Source organism: Puntigrus tetrazona, chromosome 1, assembly GCF_018831695.1.
Source record: "Puntigrus tetrazona isolate hp1 chromosome 1, ASM1883169v1, whole genome shotgun sequence".
Classification (NCBI taxonomy): domain Eukaryota; kingdom Metazoa; phylum Chordata; class Actinopteri; order Cypriniformes; family Cyprinidae; genus Puntigrus; species Puntigrus tetrazona.
The window spans coordinates 2,416,240-2,440,903 of NC_056699.1; the positions used below are offsets into that span (position 1 = coordinate 2,416,240).

General features: G+C 42.4%; 2 protein-coding genes across 3 annotated transcripts in view; both read right to left on the reverse strand.

The window, feature by feature from the left end:
* The window catches only part of LOC122342255 (transmembrane protein 255B), a 12,858-nt gene extending 9,426 nt beyond the window's left edge, over positions 1-3,432 (reverse strand). The window contains exons 1-3 of the mRNA XM_043236061.1: positions 3,387-3,432; positions 2,004-2,146; positions 1,144-1,206 (exon numbers count right to left, since the gene is read on the reverse strand). Of these exons, the coding sequence (XP_043091996.1) occupies positions 1,144-1,206; positions 2,004-2,146; positions 3,387-3,432 (252 nt within the window). The remainder of the gene's footprint in view (positions 1-1,143; positions 1,207-2,003; positions 2,147-3,386) is intronic.
* Positions 3,433-4,236: 804 nt separating this feature from the next.
* cenpe (centromere protein E) lies at positions 4,237-24,660 on the reverse strand. 2 transcript variants are annotated; one of them, XM_043248447.1, is made up of 57 exons: positions 24,518-24,660; positions 23,467-23,573; positions 23,304-23,393; positions 22,310-22,428; positions 21,978-22,097; positions 21,830-21,911; positions 21,673-21,740; positions 21,528-21,602; positions 21,361-21,412; positions 20,650-20,737; positions 20,437-20,566; positions 20,239-20,358; positions 19,587-19,739; positions 19,368-19,515; positions 19,163-19,262; positions 18,683-19,016; positions 18,393-18,449; positions 18,107-18,295; positions 17,898-17,972; positions 17,736-17,804; positions 17,442-17,573; positions 17,179-17,356; positions 16,757-16,902; positions 16,394-16,666; positions 16,099-16,320; positions 15,862-16,020; positions 14,697-14,897; positions 14,159-14,254; positions 13,985-14,068; positions 13,637-13,909; positions 13,342-13,563; positions 13,204-13,266; positions 13,049-13,132; positions 12,707-12,853; positions 12,369-12,590; positions 12,023-12,211; positions 11,489-11,707; positions 11,084-11,305; positions 10,715-10,843; positions 10,574-10,645; positions 10,276-10,359; positions 10,084-10,200; positions 9,838-10,005; positions 9,469-9,624; positions 9,116-9,196; positions 8,939-9,037; positions 8,679-8,861; positions 8,400-8,603; positions 7,423-7,629; positions 7,142-7,345; positions 6,673-6,807; positions 6,413-6,525; positions 6,229-6,326; positions 5,923-6,034; positions 5,167-5,411; positions 5,036-5,092; positions 4,237-4,394 (listed from the first exon to the last, which is right to left on the reverse strand). In XM_043248447.1, the coding sequence occupies exons 1-57, from the start codon at positions 24,571-24,573 to the stop codon at positions 4,300-4,302; spliced, it is 7,923 nt and encodes a 2,640-aa protein (XP_043104382.1). In that variant the 5' UTR covers positions 24,574-24,660; the 3' UTR covers positions 4,237-4,299. The 2 variants fall into 2 exon arrangements, with proteins under 2 accessions (XP_043104382.1, XP_043104393.1); XM_043248458.1 differs by lacking the exons at positions 13,637-13,909; positions 13,985-14,068; positions 14,159-14,254; positions 14,697-14,897; positions 15,862-16,020 and having other exon boundaries at positions 4,237-4,395; positions 5,037-5,092; positions 13,342-13,362; positions 16,120-16,320.
* Positions 24,661-24,664: the final 4 nt, after the last annotated feature.

Consider the following 24,664-nt stretch of genomic DNA (forward strand, 5'->3'; position numbering starts at 1 on the left):
AACACCATGGTTACAAATCCACAACTTCCCATCACCATGGTAACCCTATGTGTGGTTTATTACCAGGGTCTAAAATTAACTGACAGTTACAATCATTTTAAACATTTTGCTGGTTGGCTGCTTACAATATCCTAATAACACAATAAATAAACACAATAAAACCAGGTTATCATCATTAATAGAAGATTCTAGGAACGCCCTAGCAACCACACTGTAGAACCACATCAAACACCATCACCTTAGCAACCATGCTGTCAATTAAAGTCACATAGCGACCACACTGAACAAATTACAGTTCATAGCAGCACTCTAGCAATGATACTGAAGACAATACCGTCACTTAGCAACACCCTAGAAACCGCACTGGACATTACTGACAATAGTGTCAATTGCAATCACATAGAAACACCCTAGCAATCATACAGAACACTATAACAGTTCATAACAACACCCTAGCAACCACACTAAACATCACAGTGCCTAGCAGCACCCTAGCAACCACACTGAACACATTACAGTGAATAGCAACACCCTAGCAACCACACTGAACACATCACAGTCCATAGCAACACCCTAGCAACCACACTGAACACATCACAGTCCATGGCAACATCCTAGCAACCACAGTGAACACTGTACAGTTCATAGCAATACTCTAGCAATGATACTGAAGGCATCACTGTCATTTAGCAACACCTTAACGACCATACGGCTCACATAGCAACACCCTAGCAACCACATGACGACGCCTTCGCCTCACACCAGTGAGTTACGGGTAAACGGCAAACCTCTGGTGTCTACAAGGTTGTGTTGGACTGAAGACGGACGCAGCTCCCTGAGTCCAGCGATCATCAATGCTAATCTAATTCAGCTAGAGCTCCACCTGATCCATCAGCCAATCACTTTCAGCATTACTGACCACATATCCAATCACACTCATCGATCTGAGGGCGGATGTGCCTTGTGTTCCCTGCTAAAACCAGTAATATTATCTCAAATGTATTTCACAGGGACGGGAATAAACCTCGCTGAAAATACAATGGCTGTAATAGCATTGATGAGCCATCACGTGGCTCTGAGAGCCGATAGTTCATCTAAAATACACCAGAAAGCCTTTTTGAGATGTGTCTGGGCTGTACTCACCATCGGCCTGCGATTCTCCACCAGGTTCAGACCGACGATTCCCAGGAACGCTCCAAAGCTCAGCTGCCATCGAGAAGACAACAAACTCGGTTTAGTCTTCACTAGAGCTGGGAGTAACGCATCAGATGACATTATTATAAGTATTAAAATAATGCATTACTTTTTGATTTACAAGAAAGTATCTTTTACTTTTTAAAATACTGCAAGCAACGGCACGTTATTGATTGACAGCTTTCCTGTTCAGAGAAATCAGGAGTCAGACGTTACTTTAATACTAGAATGCATTAATTCATCTCACACACACAAAACAGATTCAGCATTTCTCAAAATTAATAAAAAAAACTGTGATGCAACTTATAACTTATATATGATACACTTGAATAATACCAGTATTTTCTTGTATTTAACTCCATTTTATTAACTGCTAATTTATTATCAATAACTATTATTTAATTTATTATCCACTTTATTAACTGCTGACCTTCAATGATCCAACTATATCATACTAATAAGCAATAAAAAAAACAAAAAGATTTCTTCTTTTTTTATTGCTGAAGAATTTTCTGCGTTCTTCTGTCTTTTTCTTCAGTCTGAGGCAAAAATATATATTTTTTTTATATTAAAAACAAATAAGCAAGCCCCGCCTAGATTTGAAAAGTAACCCAAAAGTAACATAAAGCATTGAGTTCCACAAAAAGTAACGTAATTAGTAACTTTTTAGAGAGTATTGCAGCACTGTCCTGCATTACTTTTAAAAGAGTCTTTCCTCAACATCTTCAGCAGCAGAATCCTGACAGACTGCTGTTTTATGAAAGGACAAAACAAAGAGTTGATTAAAGTGATGGTGTGGAGTCACTCACTATAATCCCGGGATAGTATCCAGACACGGCCACGTTATCCGTCTGCGTGGCCGCCAGCAGCCCGACCACCAGAACCAGAACAGAGAGAGCGAACAGAGACACGGAGCACCAGAGAGCCGTCCGCCGGCGCTTCAGGAACACGTCTGGACAAACAACACACAGCTCTGAACACACAACTCTCACAAGCGGTGACGTTCACAGGAGAAAACCATATGAACATCTGAAAAAATTCAGCGAAAACATTTCAACGTGTGTTGTAACTTTTCGAGAACTTAAAGATAACATTGAATATTCATTCTGTTAACGTCACTGGAACATTTTCATAAACATATACCTCCTAGACAATAACAGAAAAAATATTGAAACTCTTTAGTCGTTTTTGAACACAATGCTACTGGTCTAATCGGATTCAATGATCTATGCTAAGCTATGCTAACAGTGCAGAGCCGGAGATCGGATTCAAAAACAGTAAAACTCAATTCAGTGACTCTGTTAGTTGGAGAAGGAGCCTGTTTTCAAAAAAGTGGAGAGTTCCTTTTAGAAACTGCTTGCTTATGATGTTTTTTTCTTGGTTATGTGAATATTAAGAGAACGTTCCATTGCTTCATTTCACAAACATTATGGGAACGTTATTTTTTACTGTTCTTTGCACAATCTGAAGCAAGTATACATTGAAAAAAAAATGTTAGACGAACATCTGAAACTATTCAGCAACTTTTGAGAGAACAAAGATCTGATAGCTTTGAACTAACATTGAACTAACATTGACACAACATTCTGAGAATGTTCCCTAAAGACGACATTTATGAAAAAATACATTTTATAAACATTCAATTTGTATTTTTTTTTCTATTTTACAAAAAGTTACTCTTTAACGCTCCAGAGATCAACACATTTAATAACTACAAGATAACGTTGAATGAACGTTCTATTAACGTTACGATCCAACATTGGGAGAACATCGAGAGAACGTTAGCTAGGAAACTCGGTTGTTTATATCATTGCATAATACACCTATATAACCGCTCTGTTATCTAATCAGATAAACGACTATAAGGCTTCAATATATTACGATACTATATAAACACATAGATTATGATTTTCTAAAATCGCTCTACATCTCAAGTCTTTCATTCTGCAAAACAACATGTTCAGTAAACACGTGAGAAGCGACGAGGATAAAAGTTTATGACTTTACATTTAAACAGAAGTTATTTAATACCAATCTATGAATAAACAACACGCCGAGCATCGGAATGAACTGCGCGACTCATTCAAACGCATCAAACACAGAACACTGCGGGTTTCTCCTCCTCGTCTGTGAGAACCGAGTCCGGGTCTTGAGGAGATGGTTCTGGTTCTGGTTCTGGTTCTGATGCTCACCCGCGGGGTCCGCGTCCGTCGGCGGCGCGCTCGGGGGCTGCTGCATCGCGTCGCGCGCTCGGTCCGGTCACGGATGAAAGTTTAAGAAGAGACTTTCCCGCCGTGTTTAGAAGAAGAAGTGTTTGTTTATAATAATCCCGCAGCGGAGAGTCAGGTGGAGCGATGCGCGCGACACTGACGAGACTGACGCGTGCCGCTCCCGTTACAAGAACACACACACACACACACACACCTCCAGAAATCACCAACAGCAGCATTCGTCTCTGCACAGTTACACACAAAGACTATAATATAGAAGCAGATTTTATAAAAGTATTTTTTTGCAATACCTTGAATTTTGTGTGTATTTGTATCGATGACATCTGACCTCAGAGTCTGGTTCTCAGCAAAACTAAAGTTAGTGCAGCCAAAATAATTTATTCTAAATATGCATGTGTATGGTGAATATTTATTATGTATATAAATAAATGAATCAATACAATAAAAGCCTATTAAATATTTTTCTATATAGGAACAAATATACATTTAAGATAAATATTAGAAAGTGTTTTTCGATCTAAAAGCTTCCAGTGGTTTTGTGCTCTCTCTCTCCACTGATCCTCCAGAGAGATCTACACACCCTCACAAAGGAACAATAGTTTGTGGTTTATTTATATTCACATCTTATTTTTATTATATGACATTAAAATAATTTCCTTGTATCTGCAAACATACTTCACAATAAAGCTCTTTCTGACTTCTGATCATTTCAGGTTTAAATAATGGCTTTAAAGATCTGAAGAACCCTGAAGGAATCGAGTGACTCTTCTGAATCAAGATTAAACCAGATCACTCAAATCAACACAAAACACAGGATTTTAAAGACTCTTTATTTACATTAAAACAAACAAGCAGAGTGAACACACACACGTCATTACTGTGTTGGGCAGGCGTTAGGATCAGACTTCACTGGAGAGGACTCGGGGATCTGCCACCAGTCTTTCACCGGAGCTGCGCTGGAGCCACGCTCGACAACAGAAACACACACACACACACACACACACACACACACACACACACACACACACACTGGACACACACACACACACACACACACACACACACACACACACACACACACACACACACACACACACACACACACACACACACACACACACACACACACACACACACACACACACACACACACACACACACACACACACACACACACACACACACACACACACACACACACACACACACACACACACACACACACACGTTTTTCTACACAGATCCATTTCAGGCAGCGTCACGCAACAAAAATAAAGATGCTAATGTTGCTAAATTCAATTATGCACATGCATGCATATATATTTTTCGTGCTCTTATCACAAAGTAAAGATTGAATCGTCACACGCCGCAGGATCATGAAGCGTCTCGCTGTATTCATTTAAACAGCTGGAGTGTGTGAAAACACCTAGGGGTGTGTGAGATCACGATCTTTGACCGTCTGTTTTTTGAAGAAATATGGTTGAAACGTTTCTCAAAGCTACATCTGCATGTGTTTTAAAGCCGCGTCGGTTCAACATTTAATTCTCGTGCTGTTCTGATAAGAGAACCGTGATCAGCCCGGCACCAAAAACACCCCACACGTGATTTACCCTCTTCATCGCTGTCTGAAGGATCCGGGTCGGGCTCGGCCGGGTCACAGGACTCCTCTAACACCAGAACACTCAGTAAGTGATCTGTGACCGAACGAGACACGGCGGGAGGCGCAGCGGAGATCACCTACCTGACGGAGAGCCGAGGCTGGAGTTATCGAAGAACTGCGTGGGACGGACGAGAGGAGCAGGAGCGCCGGAGAACAACGAGCTCCTCGGAGAGTCCAGGAAGGTCTTCTTGGGAGAGTTGATCTCCGTCTCCGTCAGAGGAGGAAGGCGTTTGGTCGGAGTGCATGGAGCGTCCCGCTTGCTCTCCTTCATCTTGTACGCTCTCCGCTTCCATTTGTTGATTTCCTCCTGCTGCTTGTTCACCAGACTGCATGAGGAACACAGAGACGGGTTTATTAACAGAGAGACGCTTCATTCTAACCCTGCATCACTTTAAAAGACATTTAATGCTTTTAAATTTTAGTTTTACTGTAGAGCTTTAGGTTTAAGAAAAAAGTAAAAATAAAATGCATTATTACTACTAGAGGGCATAGAAAGCCATGTAAAATTAATCCAACTTTATTGATCCAATTTGTACAAATTGGAGACATTATGGTGTTTTTCTTCTTTCCAATGCATCTGGATTCTAAATAAACAAATACCTGTGTGACATTGTTTTGTATTAAACTACACATGATGTGTTTTTAATAGTTCAAGCTATTTTATTGTATTTAGTTTAGAAACATTCAGAACTTTTTTCACAGATAGTCGTGTCAAGAAGTGAAAACTAAAACCTCCTCGATCTTTATAGTAGGGTCACCGTGGTAACTTTAAATCTGAATATAAGTGTGACAGCCGTCATGCAGAGAGGAAGTGAGGTGATGCTCGGGAGCGGTCACCTCTCAAACTGAGCGTTCTTCTTCTGCAGCTCCTCCATCTTCTTCTCTTTGAGGGACGGGGCCGCTCTGCTGCTCGGAACCAGCTTAAGGTCAAACTCTTCCCCGTCTAAGACTGTAGAAGACATTTAAACAGAAAACTAGGAGAAAAGATATGCACAAAACATTTAGAAAGTCACTTGAGCACATTTTAAATTACGTCCCCGCTACGATTGAAGATAATCTTCACTAAACATGACTTTCGCCATTCAGTCTCTGGATTAAACCAATCGTTTGTGAATTCAGTTCCAGGTGAACTAAAGGTCTTACACGACTGTTCGTCATCCTGCTGCATTTTCCTCAGGGTTTCTTTCAGCTTGCGGATGACATCGGCCCGGTGCTCCAACACAGAGCTCATCTGAGCAACTCTACAACGAATCAAACACAGAAACGCATTAAGCACGCTCGCCCCGAAACACACGTCCCAGGATCAGAGGCTCACAGCGACACGTACTCCTTCTCGTGACCCGTGGTGACCGCGATGTGATCCAGCTCCATTTTGACGAGCTTGTCTTTGAGGGCAGCGAGCTCAGCCACTTCTGGTGTCATGCTCCTCTTAGCCAGAATCTGCAGGACAAACAACGGGAGAGTCGGGCATAAACACGTTATATTCAGTATTTAATTAGGAGAAGTTCAGATACGGTGCAGGTGAACTGAAATGGGAATCTGCTTTCTTTCTATAAAACACAAAGCGTGCAATCGCTATTATCTCACCTCTGACTCTTTGAGTTGGTCTCTCAAGCTCTGGATCAGGGCTTCCTTCTCCTTCAGCTGGCCACTGAGCTCCTGGAGCTGAAGATCTGAGACATCAGCTTGGACCTTCAGCTTCTTCATCTGCTCCTGAATCTCCTGCCAGACACAGAACGCAGAGTCCTTAAAAACACGTTCTGTACCAAACGGATGTGCTGATGCTTTGTCTAGACATTGGTCACTTATTGGGAGAAAAATGTGTGAAATCAATGCTTCTATCAAAGCACTGAATCTTTGATTATTCCGGGTCACCTCTAACGATTTGATTTGATTATTCTTTATGCGAGTGTCTTAAAATGTCAGTATAAATAAGCCAGACTGATATGCACATAATGAGAAAAATGCTTTTTCATGCATAAAATCCCTCACAATAGGATGCAGTTAGGCTTAACTCGGCTTCAGTTTGTTTCCTGTGTAAGAGCAGCACCCGTACCTCCATCTGTTTCTGTGTTTGCTGCAGCTGCAGAGACGCTCGCTGACTGTCCTGCAGAAGTTCAGCTTCAGTTTTGGGCAGGGTGCCGTGTTGGGCCTGAAGAAGAGTTAAAGTCTGTCTCCTCTGATCCTCGAGTCGCTCCTTAGACGCGGCGGAGGCAGATACGAGCGGAGAGCGTGCAGACTCGCATCGATTCAACAGAGCCTGCTCGACAGAACTGAAGGTCAGGAGGGGTGCGGAACACAAACGCTAACACACACACACACACACACGTCACTTACGAAATAAAGCGTGCAGAGATGCTCGGTCACTTTGGAGCGGCGTGTGACCTGCCGCTCGAGCAGCTGTACGACGGCCGAGGTCTGAGGAGATCCCAGCAGAGATCGGAGCTCCTGCAGCTCACGGGTCCTGTGCTCATGCTCCTCCGACACCATCACCGTGTGTTTGGATAAACCGTCCTCCAGGAGCCTTAGACCTGCCTCCAGCGTCTGATCAACACACACCAACAACAACAACACCACGCATCAGTACCAGGACTCTGGGAAACACGCTCAGTTTTGAGTAAACCGCTGTAGAAATGAATATCGTTTCAAACAGCATCACTCAAAGAAAACAGGATCAAGTCATTTCAGAAGATGAAAAAGGAATGCTACAGAAGACAAGAGTGTCATCATTAAACTCTATTCACTCTTGATTCAGCTTTAAAAACAAATCTCATCAGTCTTGACTAAAAAACAAAACAATACAATAGGTATTGACTAGATTTGTGCATTTTTTAGTGTGTGGAAAAATAAATAAAGTCTGTTCCTCTTATGGGAAGGATTCTGTTGGATTTTCCTTTCAGTCAGAAGGGAAAGAAAATGTAAGTGATCACAAACTGGTCACAAGAATGATCTAGTGCTTTTAGTTTCTGTCCTTCTTTGGAAAAGTACAGCTGTTTGTAATCTTGGGTGAGACTAGAGATATAACGGTGGGGGACTGCCCTAAAGGACTGACTGCATGATTAAAATCTTTAAAAGAACATTCATTCAGTTTGTGTCTCACATGGTGAGAGCCGTTTCGAAATTACCACAACAGTTTGTCAGTAAAAATTAAAAGAACCTCAATTTGGAGAAGATATTCTAGAGATTAAAACTGAAACCAAGCCATTCACAGAACATCTGAGACGGACCATGACTGCTGTTTCGTAAAAAAAACATTTAACGTGATTACAAATATTACAGTTCATCTCCAAGCCCTGTGGTAAACACGCTGATACCTGCAGATACTGCTGCCATCTTTCCAGCACACACGTGAGTCTCTGATCCCAGGTCTGCTGGAGGTCCTCCTGGAGCGATGGGAAAGACCGGGCCGGAGCCGTGAGCAGGTCCTGAAGACGAGACTCCTCGAACGAGGCCATGTCACGCTGCATCTCAGTCTCAAAGTGAGTCTTATAGCGCTGCGCCAGTCTCCTGTAAGCTTCCTGTAACGGGTGACCCTCAGGTCAGCTCTTCTCAGTTTCAGATGCTGGTGGTTGTGTGTCTCTGCAGACTCTTACCGTGATCTTGATCAGCACGTGGTTCAGTCTGGTTGTTTTTTTGGTGTGCGAGACGCCGACTGTTCTCTGATTCTTTGGAATAATCTGCAGCAGCTGATGGATCACGGCCCACTCTTCACGGTTCACGTCCGCTAAAGCATCGGTGGGACGCTCGCTGATCATCTGGAGCTCCGCTAAGACAGCCTTCACATGGAGGAAGAAACTCACGTCAGACACGCGCTGAAACGTCTCAGATCATCATCATCATCATCATCATCTACCTGCAGTTTCTCAGCAGACGCCTCGATCCCAGGAGTGTGGTGTTTGGGCTGCAGGTTACTCTGATCAGACGACACACTGCAGCTCACCTCGGTCAGAGACTGAAGCACAACGAGACAGCTTTAGAAGCTAGTTAAAGGAACCGGTTACTCCGGGTTAGAACATGAAGGGACTCTCACCTGACTCAGGGAATGGACTTCAGACTCCAGCAAGATCTTCTGCTTTTCCAGCTGCTCTGTTTTTGTTTCGATGTGTGCCAGCTGTGAGTGCGAGTGTAATGTTAACACACGTATACAGGACCGTTTTTGGTTTTTTTAGATACATTTCCATACATGCATATCTACATATACATAAATACACAACACACACCCCATTGTATGTAATAAAAAAACCCTTCTATTTTGGATGCAATCAATCATTTGACAGTAATAATATTTAATGCCATGTCAGAATCTTTTAGGCAAAAACAATTATAATTATAAGCAAACCTATTTATTATACCTGCTCTTTTTAGCACGTTTTTATTCCTCACCTTCTCCATGTTTCCCTCCAGTTCTCGTTTGAGCTGATCCCTCTCTTTCGTGGCGTCTCTTAAAGACTCAAGGACCTTCTCAGCGCTGTTCTTCTCGTTCTCCAGCTGATCCTTCACACCAGCGAGAGACTCCAGCTCCTCCGTCAGCTGCTTTCTCTGAAGAAACACACTACTTTATAAATCAGTCTTCAATTCACTTAAAGCGGGAGAGTTTTTTTTTCCTACTATGAAAATCAAAAGGTGACGAAAACGTCCTGATGGCTACCTTTTTACCAAAATATCTTCTTTGTGTTTTGGCAGACAGATTCATACAGGTTCTAACAACTCCAGGGCGAGTAAATGACAGAACTATTCCTTTAAGACGCTTACCGTCTCCTTGCTCTCCTGAAGAGCCAGCCTCAGCTCTTCTGCCTCCTCTCGGACCTTCTTCAGCGTCTCCTGGAGCTCGTCGTTCTCTTTTGCGAGCGAGCCGAGGTTCTGGACGCCCGTGTTTTGCTGCTCTCGTAAAGCTGAGAGCTCTTCACTCATCCGACTCAGCTGAGGACACAGAATAAGAGCTCAGGTGTTTAGTGGTTCCCCGGTCGTGTGTGAGGAGGTTTATCTGACAGCACTCACCTGCTGCTGAAGACGAGCCTCTTTCTCAGCGCTCCGCTCCATCAGACCAGCGTTCTCCTTCTGCTGCTGCTTCAGTTCTTCTTTAGTAACGTGCAGTAAATCCTGATACATTTTAGACTAGAGGAAAGAGTAAACGTGGTCAGAGACCTGCGGTGTGGGGCTCGTGTCAGTATTAATGTGAAGAAGCCTCACGGTGTCAGCTGCCTCCTGAAGTTCTCTCCGGAGCGCCACCCTCTGATTCCTCACAGACTCCATCTCTTCGGAGAGAGCCTGAATCTGGACAAGATTTCAAAGAATGCTGGTAACCAAGAGTTTCCATCATTTCATGAAAATAAAAGCTTGCAAAAAGTAACCTGCGTTAATTGCAAAATTGTAATTCATATTTTCTTGCAAATTAAAAAAAGTAATGCATTACTTCAAACGCAAGATGCTTTATCATTTTTTTGTGTGTAATGTCACCCCATCACCAAAACACTGAAGAGTTCTGTACCTTCTCTGTAGGACTCTGCTGACCAGACACCTGATGTTTCTTCTGTTTGAGCTCTCCCTGGACCTGGATCAGCTGAAGAGAGAGATACGAATGAGGAAAGCTCTTCATTCATTCAGAAAGGCACGCCAGCCGAGTGTTTACCTCTCGAACACCCTGCAGGATCTCCTGAAGATCTCCTCCCTCGTTCAGAGAAGAGCCGGACTGACTCTCCATCATCAGACGCTCTCTCTCGGCACAGACCGACTCCAGCTCCCGTCTCAGCTGCAGCATCTGTGAAGCAGCGGAGAAACTCTGCTTATGGATCTGAACCAGCAGTGACTTGTGATAGTGGATGATTAAAAATGCCTCCACAATCTGCTTTTGATATGATTGCACAGTTAACTGACACCGTATCCACTTTGGCCTAAACGTCTGCCCTTCAAATATTTTAGATTTTTTAAAATGCTTCTACAACAACTTTTAAAACAGTAAACCACGAGGCGTGATGAAGTCAAGCGAGTCTTCTGTTACCGTCTCGCTCTTCTCCTGCTGCTCTGTCTTAAGCTGATCTCTCTCGTCTCTCACGCTCTGCAGCGTCTCCAGAAGATCGTCTCTCTCTCGAGTCAGAGCGCTGATGTTAGCTTCGGCCGTCTTCACCTCCGCTAGCTTCTCCTGCTGATCTTCGCTTCTCTCAGAAAGCAGCTGCTCTTTCTCGGCAGAAAACGACTGAAGCTCTTCTCGTAGCTGAAGCAGCTGAGAAGAGAAAATATGATCCCATAGAGGACACTCATGAATCAGGGGAACTTTTCTGGATGATTTAAAGAAAAATAAATAAATAAATGGAGTGATAACCAAAATAAACTTTTGTGGCTATGTTGCAAAATAAGTTACAGATTTGAGTGAAAATAGCTCCCTAAGTGAAGGAGGATCACTCACAGTGTCTTCCTTCTCCTCCAGGTCTCTCCTCAGCCGGTTCTTCTCCTCTCTGTTGAGCTTCAGGATCTCCAGGAGCTGCTCTCTCTCCTCGGTGACCGAGACCAGGCTGCTCTGCACCTCCTCCAGAAGAGTGTTCTCCAGATCGCTCTGGTTCTTCTCCGACAGCAGAAGGTCTCTCTCGGTACAGACAGTCTGGAGCTGCTCTCGCACCCGGACCAGCTGGGAATCACATCAAAATCTCACCACACAGTAATACAAAGTCCAAGATCACTGTACTGCGATAACTAAGAAAAAACTAATTATCAACTGGAAAAAATATAAACATGTTGTATTCATCTAATGCACTTGAGAATACAAAATGAAGAGCTGCAACCTATGTTCTTAACTAAGAAAACTCAGAATGTGATAGTATTTACTTTAAAAACCCGGTGTTAAAATAAGAAATTCATATACATTTTAAAAACTACACCCATCTCTTCATATCGGCATGTGACCACAATAACATCAAGACATCCCTGGAGGAAAGCGTCTCACCGTCTCGTCCTGCTGCTGCTGGTCTCTCTTGAGCTGCTCGCTCTCGTCTGAGAGTCGCTGTAGAGTCTCCAGGAGCTGATCTCGCTCCTCGCTCACAGAGCTAAGCTTCTGCACGTCTCCGGTTCTTTCAGACGACACGCGGTCTCTCTCGGCACAGACAGACTCCAGTTCTGACCTCAGCTGGACCATCTGAATGAAGGAAACATGTCATTAAACACGGAAGCCAGAGAGGATACGTGCGTCGCCATTTTTATCAACAAATTTTCTTTCATGCCAAAAATCATTAGGATAATCATTTCCAAAAAAGTGGAGTGTTCCTTTAAATCAGTGAATTAGATGTTTTTACCGTCTGGTCCATGTCCCGCCGCTCGGTCCTCAGCTGCTCCACCTCGTCTCTGAGGCTCTGCAGCGTCTGACGGAGCTGGTCTCGATCCTCCGTCAGAGACCTGACACTGAGCTTCATCTGCTCCATCATCTCAGGGTCACCGGGTGAGTTCATGGAGCGCTCAGACAGAAGACGCTCTCGCTCACAGCACACACTCTCCAGCTCCTCTCTCAGCTGCTTCATCTGTGGAAACAAGCAGTCAATGGATGAAACCGTGATTATCAAATATTTCTCAGAACTGTGTCCATTGCTTAATGCTAGTTCATCAACAGCCCATCAGTGATTTGATGGTGATGTACCTGAAGCTCCTGCTGCTGTGACGTGTTTTCAGAGTCCTGGAGTTTAGACTGCATGAGAGTTTGCTGAGACTCCAGTTCTTGTACAGTGTTCTGGAGATTCTTCACTTTCTCAAGAGCTCCTCTCAGCTCCTCTTGATTTTCAATCATCTGCATTCGGAAAAGGGCCAAACCGAAGTTCAGTGCTTAAAAATCCCAAATGCAGCCTTGGCGAAACTTCTTTCAGAACACAAAAACTCACTGATGCCACATTAGAAATTGAATGAAGTTAATGAAATAAGAATACCATAAACGGCATGTGCTCATGTGTTTCAAGTCATTCCTGTCAAAACATCTCCATCTCACCATTTCGACGTTCTCCTGTAGATCAGATTTTAGCTGGTTCTTCTCTTGACTCACAGCGTCCAGCTCCTCCTTAAGCTGCTGCATCTGTAAGATAACACACTCAATAAAAACCATGATCATCAAGATCACAAGAGCGTGTGACGGTCTCTGCTTACCTGCAGTTCATCAGGCTGTGTGTTTGTCCGTGGGCCGCTGCGTTCCTGCTGAGCCTGCATGAGCTGAGAAAACAGTCCTGTAAAGATCCACGGCTCACTTATACACCGATATAAAACACAGCTGAAATCAGCTTTTACCATCCCATTAGCGTCTTCGAGGTCGCTCTTGAGCTGGTCTCTCTGGTCTCTGAGGTCCTGCAGGATCTCCTGGAGCTGCTCTCGCTCTTCAGTTACGGAGCTGATGGTGTGTCGTAGCTTCTCCATCTCTTCCGGGTCGTTCTGGACCTCCTCCGTCTTCTCAGACAGAAGCGCGTCTCTCTCGGCGCGGACAGACTCCAGCTCTGAGCTCAGCTGCACCGACTGACACAGAAGAAGAGTGTTAGATCACCGGGTTAGAGCTGCTGGTTAGTGGTTAGTGTAAGATGTGAAGGACCTTCTCTGTGGCCTGCTCTAATGATGAGAGCAGTGTGCTGTTCTCCTGAGAGACGCGCTCGAGATCCGTCTGGAGACGTTCTGATGTCTCTGTGAGTTCTGCTTCCTTCAGCTGAGCTTCAACCAGATCGCTCTCCATCTTCAGCAGCTGATCCTGAGCTTCAGTCGCCTCGTCTTTCAGTCTCTGATGGTCTTCGTTCACGCCGGACTGAGCGGATATCAGAACGTCTCTCTCCTCTCGAACAGAACGCAGCTCTTCTGACAGACCAAACACCTGAGAAACACCAAATATATTCATAAGACTTGTGACGGGCATCACATGCAGCTAGCATCAGATCTTCTGTATCACCTGTTGAGACGTCTCTTGAAGGTTCAAAGTCAGCTGGTTTCTCTGCTCTAATAAAGTCTCCAGCTCTTCCTTTAGTGTCTGGATCTGCAGAATACAGCACACCACCAGAGAGAGTAATTAAACTGCACAAATACTCACGTTCACGCAAAAAAGAATAAAGTCATATCTACAGACCTGCTGAAGCTGAGAGTGGTTCTCCTCGCTGGAATCTTCTTGCTCTTGGCTCAAACGCTGCTGCTTTCCTAGTAACTCAGACTGAATCTGTAGAATCTGAAAGAAAACAAGATTCACTCATTTGATCTGTATTACAGAACCTAACGGATGCACAATATGCCAAATCTTTTCTGAATGCCTTGCATCCAAAGCACAAGCCCTCAAATAATTATAATCACAAATCTTACTACAATAAATTAAATACAGTTTAATGCAATATTTTTGCAAAGTATTTCTGTTGTAGTCAATTTATGCAGATTGAAATGATAAAAATCCTGTCTATAAAAAAAATTACAGTAATACTCCAAGAAAAATAAGTCATGAGTATCTAAGGTGAATCAGTGAGATAAAATTCTTAAGAAAAATATATGGATATATGAGAGTAAACCATAGAAAAATAAATTATTCTTGAGGTTTGGTGCAAAAAGTGACCTGAAGATTGAACCTGAAGTTCTCACACATGTGCTGTAGTATAGATTGATGATTATTCTTCTCTCACCGTCTCATTTTTCTCTTCCAGATGTGTTTTGATCTGAATATTGTCCCTCTCCAGCTGCTGTAGTCTCTCCTGAAGCTCATGTCTCTCTTCTGTTAAAGATGTGATATGTGCGTTCATCTTCTCCATGGCGTCTGATCTCTCAGACAGAAGACGCTCCTTCTCACCGACAGCAGCACTGAGCTCTTCTGTCAGCTGCTTTACCTGCACATAAACACTGAGCATTTAAATAACTGAAAGCAGGCGTGTGGAGACGTCTATTAAGAAAGAAGAAGAAAAAAAGAAACATTTATAATACTACAACTAGAACGCACCAAATGTTCGGCAGCCGAAATTATTTTGACAAAAAACAAACCAAAAACCCCCCACCAAAATAGTGGTTACTGTATTATGACTTAAATTTCAAATCAGTCTTAAACATTTAGCAAATAAACTGCTCATCAGCCTGAGTTGAAAGCATGAGGATAATCTGTGCTGAATCAGTGTTAACCAGAGGCTCAGTAACATCATGCTTTTCTTAAGGCATGGATGCGATACGCGAGACACATCTTTCCAAATTCTTAATGAGAATTATTTAAAAACAAAAAGCAGCACCGAGGTCTTCCTGGGGGTCTCCAAAATAAAAGCTCCATCAATAATAAATGTTAGGAGTATTGTAATTTTACAGTTCTGTAAAATGAAATAATTAAGACAATAATAAAGATAATTACAACAACTATTAGTAATACATTTATTACAAATACAAGATTCACGCAAAGAGTTCAAATCTGTAATAGATCTGTGGGATCTGAAATATTTTCTCATGTTTTAAAAGAACTCTCCTTCAGTGAGGATGCATTTATTTAAACTACATGCCCATTCAACAAGGGGGTGTCAAATTACAAATAAAATAAAAAAAACCCAACATATTCATTTTAAGTTACACTGTACTTTATTGGTATAATTTCCACTACAAATGTTAAAATGTTAAATAATTATTTTTAAACTTTTGTAATTGATTTTTCTTTTGAAAAGCAAGATGAAACCGTACAAAGCAAAATTTTATAAGCTGAAAAAAAAAAAAAAAAAAAAAAAAAGATTTTTCCATTTCATTCGGCTTTTCCCCAGCTACATGATATACGCCTACATGACATACAGCTACATGATATACGCCAAACATCTCAGGCACCTGCTCTTGTAGTTTGTCCAGCTGTCCATCCACACAGCTCTCCTGGTCCTCGTGTTGCTCCGTCACCTGAGCTCTCTGTGACTCCAGGTTGTGTAGTTTTCCCTGCAGCTCCTTCACCTTCTCCTGAGCATCTCTTAGCTCTGCTTGAGTCTCAATCATCTGAAATAAATACAACAAAGGGCTTACAAAAAGTCTGCTGTGGACGTAGATGATCACAATGCAGGAATAAGCGCTCACCATCTCCACGTTTTCCTCCATGTCGCTCTTGAGCTGGTCTCTCTGGTCTCTGAGGTCCTGCAGGATCTCCTGGAGCTGCTCTCGCTCTTCAGTTACGGAGCTGATGGTGTGTCGTAGCTTCTCCATCTCTTCCGGGTCGTTCTGGACCTCCTCCGTCTTCTCAGACAGAAGCGCGTCTCTCTCGGCGCGGACAGACTCCAGCTCTGAGCTCAGCTGCACCGACTGACACAGAAGAAGAGTGTTAGATCACCGGGTTAGAGCTGCTGGTTAGTGGTTAGTGTAAGATGTGAAGGACCTTCTCTGTGGCCTGCTCTAATGATGAGAGCAGTGTGCTGTTCTCCTGAGAGACGCGCTCGAGATCCGTCTGGAGACGTTCTGATGTCTCTGTGAGTTCTGCTTCCTTCAGCTGAGCTTCAACCAGATCGCTCTCCATCTTCAGCAGCTGATCCTGAGCTTCAGTCGCCTCGTCTTTCAGTCTCTGATGGTCTTCGTTCACGCCGGACTGAGCGGATATCAGAGCGTCTCTCTCCTCTCGAACAGAACGCAGCTCTTCTGACAGACCAAACACCTGAGAAACCATAACGGATGAGATTTAGCCACGCAGACGCAAAAACAAAAGAAAACTAGCACAGAAGATGTGACACTGTTGACCTCTGACCTGTGTCTGCAGCTCATCCACTTTCACAGGAAGTGTGTCTAACTCCTCCATCTTACTCTGTAGACTTCTTTCTCTCCCGTGACTCTGATCAAGCTCCTTACGCAAGTCACACACCGTCTTCTCCAACACAAGACTATCTGTCAGATCTGAGAAGAGGAAACAATTTAGTATTTCACAAAAAGATTAGAACTGAAACACCGCAGGTAACTCGATGGTTATATCTTAATGGAAATGGTCATTTACTCTTCCTTGAGTTATACCAAGGCCATAGGGCTTTTATCTTTAAAGCATGCAAATATTTTCTCCCATCACTTCTGTCTATCCATTTAAAGTCAGATAAAATTATTGATTTTTGCTTAGTTTAAAAGCACAAAACTGTACTGTGTCCCTTTCTGTATGTTCACCAGCAGTTCTTCACCTACTTTTCGGCACTTTTCCGTCCAGCAGAGCAGTCAGTTTGGTGTTCTCGTCGAAGGCGCCCATCAGTTCTTTTTGAAGATCCATTTGCATCTTCTTGAAGTGAGACTTCTCCTTCTCCAGCTTGTCCTGAAGCATCTTCACCTCAGCTTCCATCTTGTCATAGTCTGTGGTCAGGTTTGCCTGAATAAATCACAGATAGAGTCATAACTCATGACACACACACACACACACACACACACACACACACACACGCTCATTTACTCACGTCTCTCTCTCTGAGTGAGATGTTCTCGCTCCGTAAGAAGGCCCATTCTTTCTTGGTCTCTAAACTGAGACCCTCTGCATCGTCCAGAGAGCGCCGCAGACGTGTCACTTCCTGGACCAGATCCTTGTCACTCTGCAGAACACAATAGAGCATAATATGAATGAGACAAACAATCTGCAGCAACAGGAAAACAGTTACTTTTTCCCAGAAAGCATGATAATGAACTAAGCATCTGCATATAGATCTATATGCCTGGTTTATAAGCGTTCAGACGCTGAAATCCCAGTAACGTACAAAACTCTGTAGCTCAGTGTTCAGGTCTGTCTTCTTCTGAAGCTCTGAAGAAATCATTGCCAGCTCAGCCTATAGAGAACAACATTAATATCATAAATCACATTCACACCAGTTCGGTCTTTAAGAACAGCACAGATGTGCTACGTGATGAAGTGAACGGACCTTCAGCTTTTGGATCATGTCTTCTGATTGTTTTAATTGCTGCTGCAGTCTGGAGTTCTCAGACTCCAGTTCTCTCTGTGTGGAGAGGGATTAAAAGAGCTTATCAGACACAGTTTATCAGCGGAAGAAAGAAAATATATATATAGACGTAATATAGTCGTCCTGCAAACAATAACTTGTACTTTACGACAAGATAAAGCTGCGATCACCTCATACTCTCTCTTGCTCTCCTGCTCCAGTTTCTCAAACTCTTCTGCATCTGTCCTCTCATCTATATCTTGCTGCAGAGTGTCTTTATCTTTCTGAAGCGAGTCTTTCTCTGCCTTCAGACTCTCCAGATCTTCGCTTACCAGCTGAAGTGTGTGCTTGACCAGGTCTCGCTCAGCAATGACAGCATCCTTTAAAAAAAAAATTATAAACCATTATTCTACTGTAATAAAGCATTATTTTAAATGAAAAACAGGCCAAAGGAGAAAAAAAGGGATGTTTACTCACTTTCTCAAATCCGACAGTCTCACAGAGCTGTATGGCCTCTTCCAGATCTTTTCTCAGCTGAACACACAATGTTTAATTATCAATTTGCAAGCTTTAAAGCCATCAATATTCCTCTCAGTTACCAAGTGACTCTGTGTCTCTTTTTAATTTTAGTGTATAATTATCTGCATATGTATGCACTTTAAAAGGCTGAGAATTAGCTGTACATGCTATTATTAGATTCCAGTATGATTGCGTTTTATTTTTATTTGAAGAAACACAAACCCAGCACCTGAGGAGGTTGACTGTACCTGTTCACACATCTGCTGAGAGCGCAGGAGAGCTTCTGAGGGTTTCTCCAGCTCAGACACCTTCAGCTCCAGCGAGGAGCTCTTCTCCTCAGACGTCTCGAGTCGTCTCCGCAGCGCCTCCATCTCGTTCTCCAGCTCAGACGCGCTCTTCTCCTGCTCTGAAGGCACAGCTTGAGCTTCCAGGTTGCTCTCCAGCTCAGAGATCTTCTTCTGCAGCTCGGCGCTGGTCTCCTCTGCTCTCTGTTTGCTCTGAGTCTCCGCCTCCAGCTGACGCTCCAGAGACGCCACCTTCAGCATCAGCTCGCTCGCTCGGGGAGAATCCAGGAAATGACTCCTGAACAGAGAGACGATGACGAATTTAACAGCCTATGTAGGGTGTAAATGTAAAAGCTAAGGATGTCCCGATCCGATACTTATACTCATGTCTGCTGCACAAAATAATTATACACAGTTGGGCAAGTCATGTATGTGTATCTTCACCCTTCAGAGGAGCTGCGGACAGTGATGCTGCTCATCTCCATGTCCATGTTAGGTTCGTCCAGAGCAGTGAAGTCAAACCGACTGTCGAACTCATCCATATCTAGACACAGAACATAACGGAGCTTGATCTGCTGTAACATGTCTACAGGCTCACTTTCACAGCTCATGTAAAGATGATTTCTCTCCAATGATGAGACAGTCGTACCGTCTCCCTCCTCACGCAGAGAACAATCAGCTCTTCTCTTTTTGATGTACGGCTCTGCGAAGCTCATGTCCGTCGAGGCCAGATCTTCGTTCAGGAGATGAGCAGATCTCAACAGCTTTCCTCCCCACGTCACTCTCCTCTTGGGAACCTTTTCGTTTAAACATCCGTTAGATGCAGGGTCTTGACCAGCACTGAGGTTTACCGTGATTAAATCTTTACCTTAGGGACCAGGGCCACGTTTGAGGCAGTAACGAGCAGCTTGGTCAGGTTCTTGATCCGGTCCTCCTGATCTCTCTGGAGCTGGTCTTTCTCCTGCAGAAGCTGACACAGAGACTCTCGCTCCGTTGCAGTGGTTTGTGTGACGGAAGAAACCTGTGAAACCAGACGGAAACCAATCAGATGATTGGTGAGCCAGGGCCGTCACTAACGGTTATTTATTTGATTAATCCAGTAATCATTTGATTATTCTGACAATTAGCTGAATATAGTAGCATATATTTAATGCACTGTCAGCATCTATTTTCAATGTGGAAAAAAAAAAATTATTATAAACAAATACAATAAAAACCAGCGAGCAAACAAGATATTACGCTAGATTTTTTTACATTAACATGATCATTTTTTTTACAGACTGAAGTAGCGCACTGCAGGGGGCGCCAACAGCTTAATGAATGTTTTTACATTTTTCCACGCAATCAAATGGTTTAGAATTGATTTATCTTACAAATCTCATGAAGTGGCAAAGAGCCACTCAAACGCATGTAAATAAAGAACATATTAAACTGCATAGCAAATTTAATTTAATTTTAATGCCGAATGCAGTGGAAGATTTTTTCAAACTGAGTACTGATGACGGTGCTGAAACACTCACCTCCTGCAGACGTCGTTTGAGATCGACGATCTCGTTGCGGTATCTTTTCAAGAGAGCCCCTTCATCAGAGACCTCCGTGACGTGAGGATCGTTCTTCATGCGCTTAGCAGCACTAGCAAACTTGAACCACAGCAAAAACACTAATTCAGCATCTACTCGTATCGATGCGGAAGGCTAAAGAAGGGTCTTCTCTCGTACCTGTAGAGTGCTGACGGTCTCATCAACGGTGGCTGGGGTGATGGTGCAAATAATGACGGTTTTGGCATTGCCTCCCAAAGAGTTCTGAAGGATTCGGGTGAGTTTACTGTCTCTGTAATTCAAGAAGCCCCTTTCGGATGGAATAGATCAGTTAGAGCAAAAAGTGATATCGTAATGTTAAGACTTCCTACTGCAAGTCATGAAATAACTCACTTTTGACTCTCATCAGATAATTTCTTAATGACTTGACCCAGTGTGAACAGACTGCGGTTTATGTTGCACCCTTCTTTAAAGCGGGTTCCTGAAACAGAGGAACAAGAGACGTTTAAACACAGAAAAGTACCTCTGAAGCTCACAATAGCGGATGATCTAGTTTTGAAACACAATATTGCTCTTTTGGTTTTGAGTTCAAAAAGCTCATGAACTTTGCCATTTATCTAAGGTGGTTTTGGAAGGTTTTTTTAAAAACATTAATTTCTTATTTAAATGGTTCCACAATGTTTGCAGTTTTTATTTTCCAGTTGACATGACTGTATGCCGTGCCTCTAATCTTTCCTATTCATATTGCTAATAAAAGTTCTACGCTTCTTATTTTATTCTACAGTGCTAATTTTCAGCTTTGTACTATTTAGGCTATTTAAAAGAAGTTATTAATTTTGTATGAGGCACATCCTATAGAATGGCATATTTCCATTTGTTTTGTTAGAAGTTCTGATTTATATACAGGCTTCAAGTTCTTTTATAGGAGTTAGCTTTGAAGGTGTACTTTGTTGCTTTGCGCTAGTTTGAAAGTGAAAAATAATTTTTAGGTACTTCTACTAACAAACAATACTAAGGAAGACATTTTCTTTTTATATAGATTAAACACAGAAGAGCGGTTAAACAAGCAACAGAATAAAAGAATAAATAGCATTAGCTAATTACCCTCAGCTCCCGTCTGACTCGCCCGCTCAGCACCAGCGAGATCCACCAAGTTCTACAGGAACAGGAAACAAACAACTGACTAAACACAAGAACTGCTGCTCACCTGAGCTACACGAGAACCGAAGAGAACGAGATCACAGACAGATGCTGGTCTGTTTCAGGCTCACCAGGTGTGACACGATGATGGCTCCGTCAGCGTTTCCACCAGACGCCGGGTCACTTCTCTCACGACTCTCCAAGATCTGACGGGATACACAAACACTTCAGAGACTGACCTTAAATCAGACTCCAAACGCTCCTCGAGCTTCTTACCATGCGAAAGATGGTGTGAGAGCGGCTGCTACGCTGGTTCATTTTTGTTTTTCCATAATGTCGGTTTTCTGCATGAATAAAGCGACAAGCAAACAAGCATTACAGTAGACTGAAACAGAATTATAATGAGCGAGCGATGAGATGAGATGAGCTTTACTTTCTCCTTTGGTGATCCAGGACAGGGCTTGTTCTGGAGACGTCACCAGCTCCTCCGTCAGATCAGCCACGTACACGTTTTTCTGTGGAAGGTTAAGAGCTCAAACCCACATTCACAGCGAGAGCACAGGAACACACAAACAACTTACATAGTTCCCTTCACGGATCTCCAGAGGTTTCCTTTTCCAGCTGTCGCAGAGCAAATCTGTGACCGTTTCGTTGTAGATTTCCATGTAGCTCACACGCAGGAGAAACTCTTTCTTTGGACACTAGACAGAGGCAAAGAAATAAAACTACGCTTGATTTTGCTCATATAGAATGAGAGACATTAATTGGAGGTTTAGCTCACTCAAATGTCATTTTGAAGCATGATTGCTTTAATCGATGAAGAGAAAAAGACTGAGGCGTCGGTCACAGTAAAAAGATCTCAGATCTGAACTGTGGTGCTGTAGAAACGAAGATATGACACCAGAACGCTTACATTTTTAATGGTTTTGAAGACGTCAGCCATGGCGAGCGGAATCACTCCGGGGTTACGCTCACTTCCCATCATGGTGAAGGTCTTCCCAGAAGATGTCTGTCCATAGGCAAATATCGTGCCTGAAAACAGGAGATTATATATTAGGAATCAATAGTGACCTCAAAATTTTGCATTTATTTGATCCAAAATACAGCAAAACTGTAATACTGTGAAATGCTTACTATTTAAAATGACCCTTTTCTATTTGAATAGTACAAATGTAATTTATTCCTGTGATCGAAGTTACATTTTCAGCCTCATTATTTTCTAATACGCTGATTTTCTGTTCAATAAACATTTTATTTACAAATAACATCAACAAACAGGTGAGTATCAGGTTGCTTTGATTAGAGATCTAAAGAACAGCATTTATCTGAAATAAAAAGCTTCTGTAACAGCATCCACTACACCGTTCAACTATAGACTATACTCTTAGAGGAAAAAAAAGAAAGAATGTTTTTAGCAGGCATGCTTTAAATTGATATATAGTGATGCTAAAAATATTTATCGTGTTACAAAAATGTTATGACTGAGTAATGATGATAAAAATTCAGCTTTAAAATAAATAAATAAAAATCACAGGAATAAATTACACTATTATAACACTCTGTTATTTCAAAATAGTCTAAATATTTCACAACATTACTGCTTTTGTTATATTTTGGATCAAACAAAGGCAGGATTGGTCAGAAGAAGACAATTCATCAAAAAACATACAGTTCAAAACTTTTGACTGGTAGGTGTAGTACACACACATACACATACACATACACATACACACACACATACACACACATATACACACACATATACACACACACACACACACACCTTTCTGTGTTTTTTTCTTTAAACATGTATGGCTGTGTGACTACTTAGCCTGACATTAAAGCGGCAGCTTATCTTTCAAATACCTGTCGGAATAAATAAAAACTACTCTTCTCCCTGGACTCACCGTTGTAGCCTTCAACGGTAGACACGACCAGCGGCTTGGCGATGTCCTGGTAGAGCTGAGCGGTGGTCTCTTCAGCGCTGAACACACGGTCTGAAACACATCGCGGTCAGAACGTAAAGCGATGCTCTAGCGGTCAGTGAAGAGCGGCTGAAGCTGGACTCACCGAAGCTGAAGCTCTTGGTTTGAGCTCCGTCGTCGTCCAGCTGATGGATGGCCTGTCGGTCGGCTCTCCAGAAGAGCTGCACCAGCTCCGAGCTCTCAGACTCCTCTCTGAAATCAGCAGCCCATTACTCTGAGAGTCAGCCTTAAACTATCCCTTTAAATAAAACATTAACCTTCACAATGCATCCAGATCTGATCTGGCTCGGAGGAGAATGACAAAATCTTTGACCCGGTTATGTATGGAGAGCCACTAGGCGTCAAAAACTATTTCAATAAAATTACCTAAAATTGGTCAAGTACTTTCAAATTACATAATTGTGTAATTTAGTGCATAATTTAGTGCAGCATTTTGTTGATAAAAAGGAATGTTTTGAGGTTCTGAAACCTGTGCATTAAATAGAATTCACACATTTATTTATATTCCAATTATTTTTAAATAAATTCCACTAATTCCAGTACCAGGTAATACTAGTGTATGTATGTATGTATGTATGTATGTATGTATATGTGTGTGTGTGTGTGTGTGTGTATTTTATTTTATTATTATTACAAATATATACATATACATATTTAAATAAAGCACATACATACAGTAGTCAACATTTGAAGTGGATGAAATTCTTCTAAAACCAAAACAACACCCATTCTTGTCTCAGGACAACTTTGATAACGTTTTTATGATCCACTTCAAATGTTGATTACTGTATATGTGTTATATTATATCATATAAGACACAGATTATGATGTATTTGCTGTTCTTCATGTGTAATTGTACATTGATAAGAAAAACTATTGATTCTTTTGTATTGATTCAAGATGATGTATCATAACTCCTCCCTCGTCCTTTCAAAGAATCTTTAGATTAAACTTGTCTTCACGAACTCAACACATTTCGTTTTTAGAACAGGTTTTCTTCAGAAACATAACAACACCGATCTTCTGTATTATTTTAAGGCGGTGTTATTATTTAACAGCGGCTAGCTCCTCAGCTAAGAACCACTCAAGAAATAACTTTTTTTACATTGTTTCTGTAAATATCCCCCTTGTCTTACCTTTTAATGAGAGGTCTGACCCTAACGCAGACTTTGACGGCGGATTCCTCCGTCATCTTCACTCCTTTAGCGCTGACTAACGTTAACTAGTTAACTGACTGACTGACTGACTAGCGCTCGGTAAGATTTAAAATCTCAACCGACTTT